The 13,259-nt window shown below is 51.6% G+C and overlaps 2 protein-coding genes and 1 non-coding gene across 3 annotated transcripts in view; 1 reads left to right on the top strand and 2 right to left on the bottom strand.

Annotated features, from left to right (window-relative positions):
• HRC (histidine rich calcium binding protein) overlaps positions 1-3,486 on the bottom strand; it is a 4,114-nt gene extending 628 nt beyond the window's left edge. Inside the window, exons 1-6 of the mRNA XM_003801498.1 lie at positions 2,919-3,486; positions 2,574-2,786; positions 1,392-2,384; positions 1,247-1,317; positions 628-696; positions 302-356 (exon numbers count right to left, since the gene is read on the bottom strand). Of these exons, the coding sequence (XP_003801546.1) occupies positions 302-356; positions 628-696; positions 1,247-1,317; positions 1,392-2,384; positions 2,574-2,786; positions 2,919-3,486 (1,969 nt within the window). The remainder of the gene's footprint in view (positions 1-301; positions 357-627; positions 697-1,246; positions 1,318-1,391; positions 2,385-2,573; positions 2,787-2,918) is intronic.
• Positions 3,487-5,120: 1,634 nt separating this feature from the next.
• Positions 5,121-13,259, top strand: part of TRPM4 (transient receptor potential cation channel subfamily M member 4) — a 44,673-nt gene continuing 36,534 nt past the window's right edge. The window contains exons 1-6 of the mRNA XM_012812586.2: positions 5,121-5,247; positions 5,537-5,604; positions 11,159-11,333; positions 11,670-11,850; positions 11,999-12,162; positions 12,361-12,544. Coding sequence (XP_012668040.1) covers positions 5,224-5,247; positions 5,537-5,604; positions 11,159-11,333; positions 11,670-11,850; positions 11,999-12,162; positions 12,361-12,544 — 796 coding nt within the window. The 5' untranslated portion in view covers positions 5,121-5,223. The remainder of the gene's footprint in view (positions 5,248-5,536; positions 5,605-11,158; positions 11,334-11,669; positions 11,851-11,998; positions 12,163-12,360; positions 12,545-13,259) is intronic.
• On the bottom strand, positions 9,536-9,658 carry LOC111722081. The gene has a single exon (XR_002771026.1). It is a non-coding gene; the product is annotated as a U6atac minor spliceosomal RNA (small nuclear RNA).

Raw genomic sequence — 13,259 nt, 5'->3', positions numbered from 1 at the left:
GGTCCTGTTCTCCAGTGGCCCTGCCCCTTCGAAGCTTTACAGTGTAGCCCCTCCCACTTAGCTCTAGGTCCGCCTCTCAACTCTCCACCCATTCTTGCCCCTTCGAGGCAGCAACTCCACCCTGCTTTTCTTGATCCAGACCCCATTCACGTACTCACAGCCTTGGCCACACCTCTCTTCCTAGCCCCTCCGCTACTAGCTTTCCGGGCCCTGTCCCTCAGGTTTGGCTCCTCCCTCACCAGGATTCACTTTGCAGGCCCAACCCTTCCTCATATTTTCCCTGGGCCCCTCCCATGCTCACCTGGGGTGCAGACAGTTTCGCAGACCAGCGGGCAAAGGTAGCAGAACTGACAGTGCTGGGGGTTGGGGGATAGAGAGAATGAGCTTGGGGCGGAGTCAGGGGCGGAGTCAGGACGGGGGCGGGAACAGCCCAGGGGCCAGAGGCTTGATTAAGATTAAGATCGCAGTTAGCATTGGGTGTGGAGTCAAGGCTGAATCAGGCGTTCAGGTTGGGTTAGGTTGGGGTTAGGGGTTAGGGACCAGGATTTAGGGCTGGGGGTACCTAGACGTCCCGGGGCATCCTGAGGCCTGTTGGAGGGAGCCTTGAGTTAGGAGGGGGTGTCTCACCTGGCACTGGTCGCAGTGCTCCCCCATGTTCTCCTCATCACAGTGACAGCTCTCACATTCAGTGCACCTCTGGGGACCAGACGACCCTGGTTAGATGGAAACCCTAACCCCACCCCACTTGGGAGGCACCTGCCACTCATCCACCCCTACCCCTAGAAATTTTCCCAAACTCCTCACCCTCCAATACTGAGAGCTTGGTATCTTCACTCCAAAGCAGCTTCTCTCCCCTCTCTTGCCTGTTTTCCTAGCTCAGGGTGACCCATGTTCCCCGGTCATTGTGGCCTGGACTGTAGGTGCTTCTTACCACCTCTCTCCCCATTCTCTCTCAGCCTGTCAGGCTCCCTAGTCCCATCCCTCCTGCCCCCACCCTCTCTGCCACAGACCCTTGTCTCCACATCCCCAGGTGCTGCTCAAGTCTCATCCTATCTTTTCTGAACCATAGCCCCAGCCTCCTCCTCAGTCTCCTGGCTTCCAGTTTGTCCCTCACATGTCAGAATTATCTTCTTCACCTGGAACTGATCCTGCCCCTCCCTTTTGTTGAACTCTCCCATGGCACCCCAGGGTTCCTGGGACAAATTCCAGGGACAGCTTGCTGGGTGGATCTGCATTGGGAACCTACATTGCAGAAGGAGCAGTAGCCACACAGGGACCCTGGCTGGTAGTTCCCATATTCCTGGGCATCCTGTGAACCTGTGGGGACAGGAAGGCAGCAGTGACCTAGGCTGACTCCACCCCTCCCTTCCCCAAACTGGCCAGGCCATTACCTGTGTCTTCACTGCTCTCCTCCTCACTGGAGGTACCTCCAGCCACCTCCCTTCCAGCCAGTGGGTTGGGGATGATGGTGAAGGGGAGTTCATCTTCCTCCAGCCTCTTCTCCTCGTCCTCTTCCTCCTCCCTGTAGTCTTGGCTCACTGGGGCCCCGACTTTAACCTTCTCTTCTCTCCTTTCTTCTTCCTCCTCCTCCTTGTCTTCCTCTTCTTCTTCCTCCTCCTGGCTCAGGTTGAGGCCATGACCTTCCTCCTCATCCTCCTCATCCTTTCCTTGCTCTGAACCTGTGTTGTCTTCCTCTTGGGATCTGTAATCTTCCTTCTCCTTTTCCTCCTCCCTCAAATGGCTTCTGTCCTTGACTTCTGTGTGTTCTGGGGGCTGATAACTAATCTCTCTGATAGACCCTCTGTGACCAGGGCCATTACCTTCATCTCTGTGGCCTTGTTGCCTATCGCTAAGCTCACCAGAGATGTCTTCATCTTCCTCTCTGGGGACTTTATGGTGGTGATGACCAGGGACTTTTGTTTTATACTTATCTGGGATGTCCTCCTCCTCCTCATTACTCTCGTGGCTTTGGGGTGGGTGGCTTACAATATGGTGGCCAAAGTGGACAATTATCTCCTCCTCTTCCTCCTCCTTCTCATGTCCAAGTCCATGGTGGGCATGTCTGGGAGCTTGGTGCCAAAGTTTAGTAGATACATACTCATCTTCATCTTCCTCATCTCTGTGACCTGGGTGCCTGTGGTCAGGGACATGATGGTGGTGTTCATCTGAGACATCCTCATCCTCTTCCTCTCTGTAGTCTCGGTGCCTGTGGGCCTGGTGTCCATAATCAGTGGAGACATCATTATCATCATCATCATCTTCTTCATGGCCTCGGTGCTTATGACCAGGGACGTGATGGTGGTGTTCCTCTGATACATCCTCATCCTCTTCTTTCTCATGGCCTTGATGCTGGTGGACCTGGGGCTCATTCTCAATGGAGACATAATTATCTCCTTCATGGCCTGGGTGTCCATGGTCAAGGACATGATGCTGGTGTTCATCTGAGACATCCTCATCCTCTTCCTTCCAGTGGCTTTGATGCTTGTGAGCCTGGTGTCCATACTCAGGGGAGATGACGACTTCTTCTTCTTCTTTTTCTTCTTCTTCTTCTTCTTCTTCTTCTTCTTCTTCTTCTTCTTCTTCTTCTTCTTCTTCTTCTTCTTCTTCTTCTTCCTCTTCTTCTTCATGACCTCGATGTCTGTGGCTGGGGACATGATGCTGGTGTCCATCTGAGTTATCATCATTCTCTTCCTTCCAATGGCCTTGATGCCTGTGAGCCTGGTGTCCATACTCAGTAGAGACATCATCTTCATCATCATCATCTTGTTCTTCTTCATGACCTTGGTGGTGCCTGTGGCTTGGGACATGATGGAGGTAACCATCTGAGACATTCTCATCCTCTTCATTCCTGTGGCCTTGCTGCCCATGAGTCTGGTACCTATAATCCTCCTTCTCTTCCTCCTCTGCTCCTTCATAATCTTCTTCCCCTCTGTGGCTTTGGTGTACATGCCTGAGAATACGATGGTGATGCTCACTGGAGACAATTTCATCCTCCTCTTTGTCCTGGTGGCCCTGGCTCCTATGGCTGGGGAGGTGGTGCCCAGATTCCTCTGAGTCTTCCATGCCTTTGTTCCCAGGAACTCTGTGCCCATGGGCCTGCTGACTGTGCTCTGTCAGGATGGCCTTACCAGAGACATTCTCATCTCCAGCCTTGTGGCCTTGGTACCTGTGGCTTTGGAATTGGTGGCCATTTTCCCTGGAGACATCTTCATCCTCCTCACTGTGCTCTCTGTGGCTCCAGGAATGATGCCCATTCTCTCTGGAGACATCCTCATTCTCATCTTGATGTTCTCTATGGTTGTGGATGTGGTGGCCAAGCTCCGCGGACACATCCTTTGAAGGCTCAGTGACTCCTGCATTGTTGTTCCAATTGCTGAGGCCCAGCCCAGCCCCTCTCAGCTGCTGGGTCATGGCAGGGAGGAGGAGCAGGCTGGCCATGGCAGCCCAGAGGAGAGGCGTGTGCAGCCATGGCCCTTGGTGGCCCATGGGGACAGATAGGCAGCAGAGCTTCTCCCAGGGCTCACTCCAACTACCTTTGTGGCTACGTGGATGAATATTGGGGTCTTTGGCCCTTTGGGGCCTGTCTCTCTCTCTTTCTCTCTCGTCTCTCCTTCACTTTGTCTCTTTCAGTCTCTGTCTGTCTGCCTTCCTCTGGCCCTTGCTGCCCGGCTCTGGACACCCTTCTGAGGCTGTCCCTGGAGCCCCTTGACCCCCCTCTGGGGCCCTCCCTCCCCACTTCCAGCCAATAGGGCCTTTCTCCTCCCCTCTCTATGGCTAAATTTACTCTCAGCCCTGAGTTATTCTGGGCCAGTCCCCACCTGCCCCTCCCTTCTGCTCCTCTTCCTCCCAGATGGGGAGGGGTTGGGTGGAAGGGTCGCTCCCTGGCCAAGAGTCAGGGGCAAGGGACTTGACTTTGACCTGCCAACATGTTTGGCAGCTGCAGAGACAAAGGCTGTATAGACTTTCATTGGCCAAGTTAAGAGAGCCTAGGGAAACTTGGGGTTGGACATATTAGAGGGGAGAGACCCCTGCAATGATGGGACTGAGGGTTAGATTATGGGGAGTTTCCAGGCAGGATGGGATGCTTTGGTGAGAGAACGGATGCCAACATGGAGGCCCTGGAATGGGGCGAAGGGAGCCCTGCCCCCAACACTCATACCCATGACCTCCTGTCCCTCAGATCTGGGGGCAGGGGACAGGCCAGGCCAGGGCTATAAATACACTCAGGGTGGAAAGGGGGGGGTCAGGTTACGGAGGCCCCAGCTGTCCCCATCAGGAAGAGCTGGCAGGAGACATGTGGCCCTGGCTGTCTCTGTGTGTTAGTATCTCCCACTCCTCACCTGTCATAGTTACCCTCACTCTTTGGGTCTCTATCTCTTTTATGTGTCCCCTTCTTTATTTCTGTCTCCTGTCCTCTCAGGGTCCCTGTCCTTACTCCATGGGATTCTGTCTATCATTCTTCCTTTTCCCTCTCTCGCTCTGAGTGTCTGCTTACACCTGAGTCTTCATCTCACTCGGTGGGTCAGTATTCTATCCCCCCTCTTTAAATCCTGGTGATCTCCTTTCTGAATCTTTGCCCCTCACCCAACATCCGAGTCTTTGTGTCTCCTCTGCCATCCCGGTATCCCCCTCTGGGGATCTCTGTACCTTTCTTGGCGTCTCTGTCCTGCTCTCTGTGGATCTCTTTCCCCCTCTCTCTGGGTCTCTGTCCACCCCAGTCTCTATCCACCCTTTGCACCCCAACTAAGTCTTCTGGGTTTCTCTGGGTTAATGGACCCTTCCTCTCTGGGCCTCTGTTTCCTCCCACCCCTTCTGATTCTCTGTGCCCTTTAAGTCTTTGTCTCCCTCTCTCTCTGGGGTTAATGTATCCCCTCTCTCGTCTCTGACATCCCTCTTTTGGGTCTCTGATCACCACCTCCCCCGTGTCTGTCCCATTCTCTCTCTGGCCCTCTGAACATCCCACTCTGAGTTTCCTCCTCCACACCCTCCAAAGTGCCAGATCGCGGTCTCCCTTTGCCACTTTATCTCAGATTGGTCCCGCCCTTTCCCCCCGCCTCCCGCTTACGTGTACCCCCAGACTCTCCGCCCCCCAGACTTTGCCCCGCCCCAGGCGGGGCTGGAAAGTGGAGGATCCGGTTTATCCTGGGCCAGTCTGCAAGGGGGGTTGGTGGAGGCAGCGCCCAGAGCCCGGGAGCTGCCGAAGGTTGCGGCAGCTGCGGCAGCATGGTGGGTCCGGAGAAGGAGCAGGTACGGCACTGCGTCGGGAGCCTGGGTCCAGGTCTTCCAGACAGAAGGGAGCTGGAGACCCATATTCTCGGGTCAGACGAGGAGGGGGGCCGGGATTTCTGGGTCCCTGGGGACAGGTAAAACCGGGGGGCTGGGGGTCGAGACTCCTGAATCTGCGGGAGGAAGACGCTGGGGTTCTGGACTCCTGTGCCCGGGAGTAGAATAGGGAGTTGGTGACTGTGTGCCATGTGACTGAGCTGGGTCTCCCTCATCCACCACCTTCCATCCCGCCACTTGTTTCTGTCCCCAGAGCTGGATCCCTAAGATCTTCAAGAAGAAGACCTGCACGACGTTCATAGTTGACCCCATAGATACCGGGTGAGGAGTTTAGCCCGGGAACCCTGCAGGAACATCCCTGACCGCTGACCCTGCCCACCACAGGCCCCGCCCCCTTAATCCCCGCCCCCTTCCCCGTTCCAGGCCTTGCGGTCCTTTCCCAAGGGCGTTCCCGGTAGGCGCTCTCCCTCTGGGAAGGTTTGGGTCTGTTTAGACACCTCAGATTCGCCATTCTCCTGCTCAGGGTCAGTGTAAGAGCTCCAGGAGTAGGTTCTGTTTCTTTCCTTCCCTGTGTCTCTTCTGTGTGTCTCTATCTCTTTGTGTCACTCTTTTTCTCTTTTGCCTGTTTCATTCATTCATTCGTTCGTTCATTCATCCATGTGTGCAAGAACCCCTCATTAGTGCTCCCCTGTTCAGCCTAATTTAATGACTGCCAGCGTTCACATTTCACCTGGGACACATGCTGAGTGGCTTTGGATAAATCATTTCACTTCTCTGGGCCACTTTTGTCATCTGGGCATAAAAAAGGCCCAACCTTCTGGGATTATTCTGCGATTTAAACAAGTTAATGCTTGTGATATTTCTGGAACAGTGCCCAGCATATGGAAGCTTTGGAAAATATCTGCTATTCCCACTGGAAGGTAGCAATTATTACCTCATGTAGGCACTGTGCTGGTGGCCAGGGACACTGCCTGAGCTAGACAGGGTGTTTGCTGCCTTCCAGGAGCTCTGGCCTCCAGTGATGGTGTCTTAAGTGGATTTAGGCTTTTTAGTTGTTCTCAAGAAAGTCTTTGGGGTGTGGGAAGTTCAGTATTCCTAATTTAGTGTGTGTTTTGTTATGAATAATATATTTGTTAGTACAATACAGCCTGGAAATTATAAATAAACAGGTACAGGTTTGTTGGGTATGAGTGCTCAAAAACTTGTTACTGCCAGGCATGGTGGTGTGAACCTGTAGTCCCAGTTAACTCGAGAGGCTGAGACAGGAGGATTGCTTGGGTCTAGGGGTTCTGGGCTGTAGGGTACAATGATGATCATGTCCCTATACTAAGTTTGGCATCAATATAGTGACCTCCCAGGAGAGGGAGACCACCAGGTTGCCTAGGGAGTGGTGATCCAGAACAAGTGGATTGGAGCAGGTCCAAGGTCCCATGCTGATTGGTAGTGCAATTGCACCTGTGAATACTTACCGCATTCCAGCCTACAATGCACACAGTGAGACCCTCTTCTCTAAAAGAAAAAAATCACAATAACTTTTTACTGATGGTGGATATTGTCAAGGAAATTTAGGAACCTCTGGTTTAGCCAGAGAAGGAAGACATGCAGAGGACAACTATAGTAAGCGGAGGAAATGGCAGCTGCCAAGGACACACCACTAGGCCCTGTGGAAACTGAGAGGAGGCGTCTGCCTAAGATCTTGAGCTAATATGGGGTGTTACTAATGGTTTCTGGAGGAAAAGAAGGGTCAGTGGAGTGACTTTCAAAGGGTAAGTTGGGAGTGTGACATTGAAGGTGGGCTGGAGAGAGGCCCATGGAAAGTGATTCTGGGAATAGGAACAGCATGTGCAAAGGGCCCCCCCCATTGGCAATGTGTGGGCTTGAAAGTGGAGCAGCATTCAGGATGTAGGGAGCACTGTCAGGAGAGAGAAGGCTGCAGGGAAGGGCAGGGCCAGGACTCACAGGGCCTGAGAGGCCACTCTGAGGGGCTAAGACCTTGTTCAGGGTTGCTGGGGAACTAAAAAAGGGGTGTTGGATGTGCAAAACCCAGCACCCCTCTGGGGCTATGTGAGAATGAATAGGAGTTCAGGAAGCTAGGGAGGAGGCTATGTGGGGGGTTCAAGTGGGAGGGGACAAGGCCTGGCCAGGCCAGAGCTTTAGGGACACAGAGAAGAGGGGATGGGGCAAACATTCAGGGGGCAGAAGGGTGGAACTTGGGGACTGGTGGATGTTGAGGAATCAGAGGGCACTCCTATGGTCCTTTTAAGTGGTTCTTAAATCCACTCACTCTATTTACGTAAACGTGGAGCTAACTCTGCTGTGGATAGCTCTCAGACATGTGGCCTGGTGTCTGGGACACAGAAAAGTTAAGAACCCTGGAGGGTGAACAGATTTAGGAGGTGTTGCTGAGTGTGCATGGGACTTCCTGAGTATGAGAGGCTTAGGGGAGCCCAAGGACATGTAGAGACCCAGGTTGGGGACTCAGGGAAGGTTTGGAATTATGTCCAGGATGTGAGAAGTTCTAGCTGTAGACAGTCCTAGCTATGGAAATAGGTGAGACATCACATCCCAAGTAACCAGGGTTACAAATTGGCAATTCTATGGCCATTTTTTTGTCATAGAAGAGTATTTAAAAATACTTGTCTCTAGATACTTTAAGACAAATGCATAGGCTACAAATCACCACAGCCTCCAGCACATCCACTTATATTCTACCTGCTGCTTCTATTAGGTTACTGGCCTGATCCCTGCAAGTGTCAAGTTTGCGAACCATGTTAAGGAAGCCGGTGTGGTTTGGCTTGGGGAAGACAAAGAGAAAGCCACAAACAAGGCAGGGACAGAGCAGCCAGGGAGGGGAGGAAGGCCAAGAGGCCAGGCATACTCTGTCAAAGAAAAGCTATTTCAGAATCTGAGCCTTTCAATTGTGGCTAGTGCCACCTGTGATACAGTCAGATGATACCTGAATAGGGGCCATTGTATTTGGGGACATGCAGGGAGTTGCTGATCTTCTAAAGAACAATGTCAGTTTCAGCGATCACACTGAGAAAGAGCTTAGAAGGCGAGGGTTGCGGCAAGCTAACGCTCCAGAATGTTCCATCATGATGGCAATGTTCTGTCTTCACATCCTATATAGCAGCCACTGGCCATATGGAGCTTCTGGGAAGTGGCCTATATGCCTGAGGAACTGAATTTTTTTTTTTGCAGTTTTTGGCCGGGGCCGGGTTTGAACTCGCCACCTTCAGTATATGGTGTCGGCCCACTCCTTTGAGCCACAGGTGCCGCCCAGTGAGGAACTGAATTTTTAACTTGATTTAATTTTAACTTATTAAAATATAAACAGCCCCAGGGATATAAAGAACCCCACATAGCTACCATATTGGACAGTGCCAGCCCTGCACCATTCTTTGAAGAAGCTTTGCCAGGAAGAGCAAACTTCCCCAGAAGGAGCCACAAAAGTGGGAAGTAGCTGGAAGGGAGTGAGTGGGCTGAAGGATGGGTTTGAGATAGGTGAAAGGATAAAGTGGCTAAACTGAGGTGTGCCAGGGCTTAGAGTTAGATGCAGAAGGGAGGAGGGAATGCACCCTCATTGCAGTGCTCACTGTGCCAGGAGTGGGCTCGAGCATCTTCTGCTCACGCTGTGTGTGGATCAGTTGGCTGTTCTTTTAGTGTCTTCACAGTTTTTGCCAAATCCACATACCACCTGTATGCTCATTCCTGTAGAAGTGGTCCTTAAATCCACTCACTCTATTTACATAAACATGGATCTCCTCCAATTTCTGAATTCCTTCTATAATCGAGGACCAAAGTGATTTATTTACTTATTTATTTTATTTTGTTTATTTTATCTATTTACTTATTTTCGAGAAAGCCTCACTCTGTTGTCCTGGGTAGAGTGCTGTGGTATCATAGATCACTCCTTTGCCTCAGCCCTTGAGTAGCTGGGACTACAGACACCCACCACAAAGCTTGGCTAATTTTTCTATTTTTAGTAGAGACAAGGATCTTGCTCTTGCTCAGGCTGGTCTCGAACTCCTGAGCTCAAGCAATCCACCTGTCTCAGCCTCCCAGAGTGTTAGGATTATAAGCGTGAGCCACTGAGCATGGCCTATTTACTTATTTTAGAGATAGGTTCTTGCTCTGTCACCCAGGCTGGAGTGTGGTGGGACCATCATAGCTCACTGCAACCTCCAACTCCTGGGGGCAAGTGATCCCCTTGCCTCAGCTTCTTTTTTTTTCTTTGGTTGTGGTAATAAATAAAAAACGATGGTAAGATGCCATAAAGTAGGTGGCAATGCCTTAACTGTATGCGTGTTGTCAGTCCCGAGGGCCTCTTCCATCCTTGTCAAGGGGAGTGCTAACCTCTCCTTTCATATAACACAACCTCAGCTTCTTGAGTAGCTAGAACTACAGGCACACACTATACCTGGCCAATTTCTAAGTTTTTTTTGTAGATATGGGGTCTTGCTATGTTGCCAAGGTTGGTCCCAAACTCCTGGCCTCGAGTAATCCTCGGGCCTCAACTTCCGAAAGTGCTGGGATTCCACATGTGAGCTACTGTGCCAGGCCAAAGAGGGTTAGATACATTTTCAAATGCCTTCCTCATTCCTCGAACTCCGGTTACTCACTCATTGAAACTCAGGTGCCAATCATATTTAAAAGGAAGGGAGATTTGTACACTTAGGGGGAGAAAAATTCTCTCTGTCATTACCATAAAAGGAAAACCTGTTTCATGTGCCATAAAGAGAAAGAAACAAGCCATGGCAGAAAAATACAATGGAAAACAAAATGTTTACCTTCCAGTTGGATGGTGTCCCCACCCGCCCAATTTTGAGGGCCTGCAGCTGGCTTTTCTCTGTTTAAAAGAAAAGAAAGTGGGGTGGTACCTGTGGTTCAGTGAGTAAGGCGCCACCCTGTATACCGAGGGTTGCAGGTTCGAACCTGACCCTGGCTAAACTGCAACAAAAAAATAGCTGGGCATTGTGGCGGGTGCCTGTAGTCCCAGCTACTCGGGAGGCTGAGACAAGAGAATCGCCTAAGCCCAAGAGCTGGAGGTTGCTGTGAGCTGTGATGTTACAGCACTCTACCAAGGGCAACAAAGTGAGACTCTGTCTCTTAAAAAAAAAAAAAAAAAAGAAAGAAAAAAGAAAGAAAGTGAAGTAAAGGGTTAGGCATTTTAGATATAGCACCCAGCTGAGCCTCTCTCCCTGACAGTCATCAGGAGAACTGAAAAAGAAATGACTTTCTCACTGTGATATTCAAGGTTGTTTAAAGCTCTGTGTGAAGTTCAGGTGGAGGGGGCTCTCTGGGACTGGGACAATCCTTATTTCAGGAAACACCATGTCTTTCATTAGCTCCTCTGCTTCTATGGAGGAGGCTGTGCTATCACTATCTTTTCATTTGTGGAGGAAATTTAAGAGTAGTGAAGCCACTTGCCCAAAGCCACACAGCTGCTCTAGCCTCTAGCACATGAGCTCTCTGAATTACTCTTTGGACTGTCCTTTTCATGGTGAACAGCTTCTGTTTGCACTGGGGTCAGTGAGGGCACCCCCTGAAGGCTCTCTTTGCTTTTCCAGTTGAGGCCATGCAAATGACAGTGGGCCAGGGGGGAGGAGGGGAGGCCTGGGTCCTCCTTGCTCATGCTTTCATGAGCTGCCATGACCTCTTTCTGGTGGAGAAGGGGGGATGTTGCTGTCCTCTCCACAGGTCTCTCCCTTGAGGTGTCAGAGCCAGAGCCAGGGTCAGCATGGACTCTTGACTATATCTCTGGGGGTAGGGGTCAATGTAGACAGCTCCTACTGCAGAAGTATGGACACTTCTACAGGATGCTTGGGGTTGGTGAGGACAGCCCTGGGTTCATATGCCACCCTCACACCCCCAGAGGGACCTTTTGCCAGTGTGGGCGGCCTCGGAGTGCCCACTCATCAGTGGCTGTGGAGGATGCATTCGGGGCAGCCGTGGTGACCGTGTGGGACAGCGATGCACACACCACGGAGAAGCCCACTGATGCCTACGGGGAAGTGGACTTCCTGGGGGCCAGTCGCAAGCCCAGCAACGTGAGGCCTGCATGTCTGGGCAGGGCTGGGACATTGAGCAGGCCTGCATGCCTCAGGGGCTTCCAGGGTCAGGGGCTGGGGGTGCCCCAGCTGAACACTGTTTATTTGGTCATCCCTATCTTTGCCTCCCCCTGTCCCTTCCACCCCATCTGTCTTCTCTGAGTCTGTCCCTTCTCTCTGGGACTCTGTCTCTGTCTCTTTGGGTGTCTGTCCCCATCTCTCTGGGTCTCTGTCCCTGTCTTTCTGGGTCTCTATCACTGTCTCTCTGGGTCTCTGTCCCCATCTTGCCGGGTCTCTGTGCCCCTCCTCATGTCCCCCTTTCCTGTGTGTCCACAGTTCCTCCGGCTCTCTGACCGCACAGACCCAGCTACAGTTTATAGTCTGGTTACGCGCACATGGGGCTTCCGTGCCCCAAACCTGGTGGTGTCAGTGCTGGGGGGCTCAGGAGGCCCTGTTCTCCAGAGTTGGCTGCAGGACCTGCTGCGACGAGGGCTGGTGCGTGCTGCCCAGAGCACAGGTACTAAGGGAGAGTGGGGCTTGTGAGTCTGGACCCAACTGCCATTTCCCCCGTTTCCCTGGATGCTGTCTCCCCTCCCCCAGTCTGTGTGTGTCTTTGTCTTTGTGTTTCTCCCTCTGTCTCTACATGTCTCTCTGTTTCTGTGTAGGAGCCTGGATTGTCACTGGGGGGCTGCACACGGGCATCGGCCGGCATGTCGGTGTGGCTGTGAGGGATCACCAGACGGCCAACACTGGGGGCACCAAGGTGGTGGCCATGGGCGTGGCCCCCTGGGGTGTGGTCCGAAATAGAGACACTCTCACTAACCCCAAGGTGTGACCTAGGGTCTTGGAAAAGGAACGGGCTGGGGGCCAGGACTCCTGGGTCTAAGGGAGGAGGGGCTGGGGTCCAGGACCCCTAGGTCTGAGGGAGGAGGGGTTGGAGGCCAGACCCCTCAGTAGGAGGAGCTACTTGTGTCAGAACCTCCTGCCTCTGATGGAAAGACTTTCTGGTCTGGTCATTTGTTTTCAGGGCTCATTCCCTGCGAGCTATCGGTGGCGCGGTGACCCTGAGGATGGGGTCCAGTTTCCTCTTGACTACAACTACTCGGCCTTCTTCCTGGTGGATGATGGCACGGATGGCCGCCTGGGCGGTGAGAACCGCTTCCGCCTGCGCTTTGAGTCCTACATCGCACAGCAGAAGGCAGGCGTGGGAGGTGAGTGGCTTCCCGGACCCTCCACCGCCCCGCGCTCATGATCATTGCGGTCTGGTCTGGTTCCCTATGGTTAAGCGTTCTTTTCCTATCATTTTCTGTGTTTAAAAAAATCTTTATCTTGACATCCTTACATGCATGCAGAAAGATACAGGAAGATGGACAGCTTGATGAATTTTTCACACTCGAAACCCACTTATGCAATCAGCATCCACATCAAGAAAAAATAGTACTAGTCCCCAGAAATCTCCTCCCGTCCTCATCCAGAGGGCACTGCTATGCTGGGGAAAATGAACCAAAGCAAGAGCTGCTTTCTTTGTAAACATTTCTGTATTTAAAAAATTAACTTAATTCTTTAACTTTATTTAGATTTTAGGGAAATTTAACCTTATTTTTTAAATGATCATACAGTAAAATGGACTTTTTTGAGTGTACAGTTCTATGAACCTAACATATATATATAGATTCACATACCCACGACTGCAACCAGGATACATGCTAGTTCTGTAGCCACAAAGGAATTCCCTTTGTTCCCCTGACAATCGCTGATTTCTTTTCAATCATTACAGTTTTGTTTTTGCCAGAACGTCTTATAAACCGAATAGTACAGGGTGGCCATGCAGTTCAATTATAATGTGCAATTATAATGTGTAACTTTCGAGACTGGCTTCTTTCATTCAACATAAGATATTATGACAGCTTTTTGTACAATTATAAT

The sequence above is a fragment of the Otolemur garnettii genome, unplaced genomic scaffold (assembly GCF_000181295.1).
Source record: "Otolemur garnettii isolate 467f Iridium unplaced genomic scaffold, OtoGar3 scaffold00211, whole genome shotgun sequence".
Lineage (NCBI taxonomy): Eukaryota > Metazoa > Chordata > Mammalia > Primates > Galagidae > Otolemur > Otolemur garnettii.
This window is presented reverse-complemented; position numbering and strand designations above follow the sequence as displayed.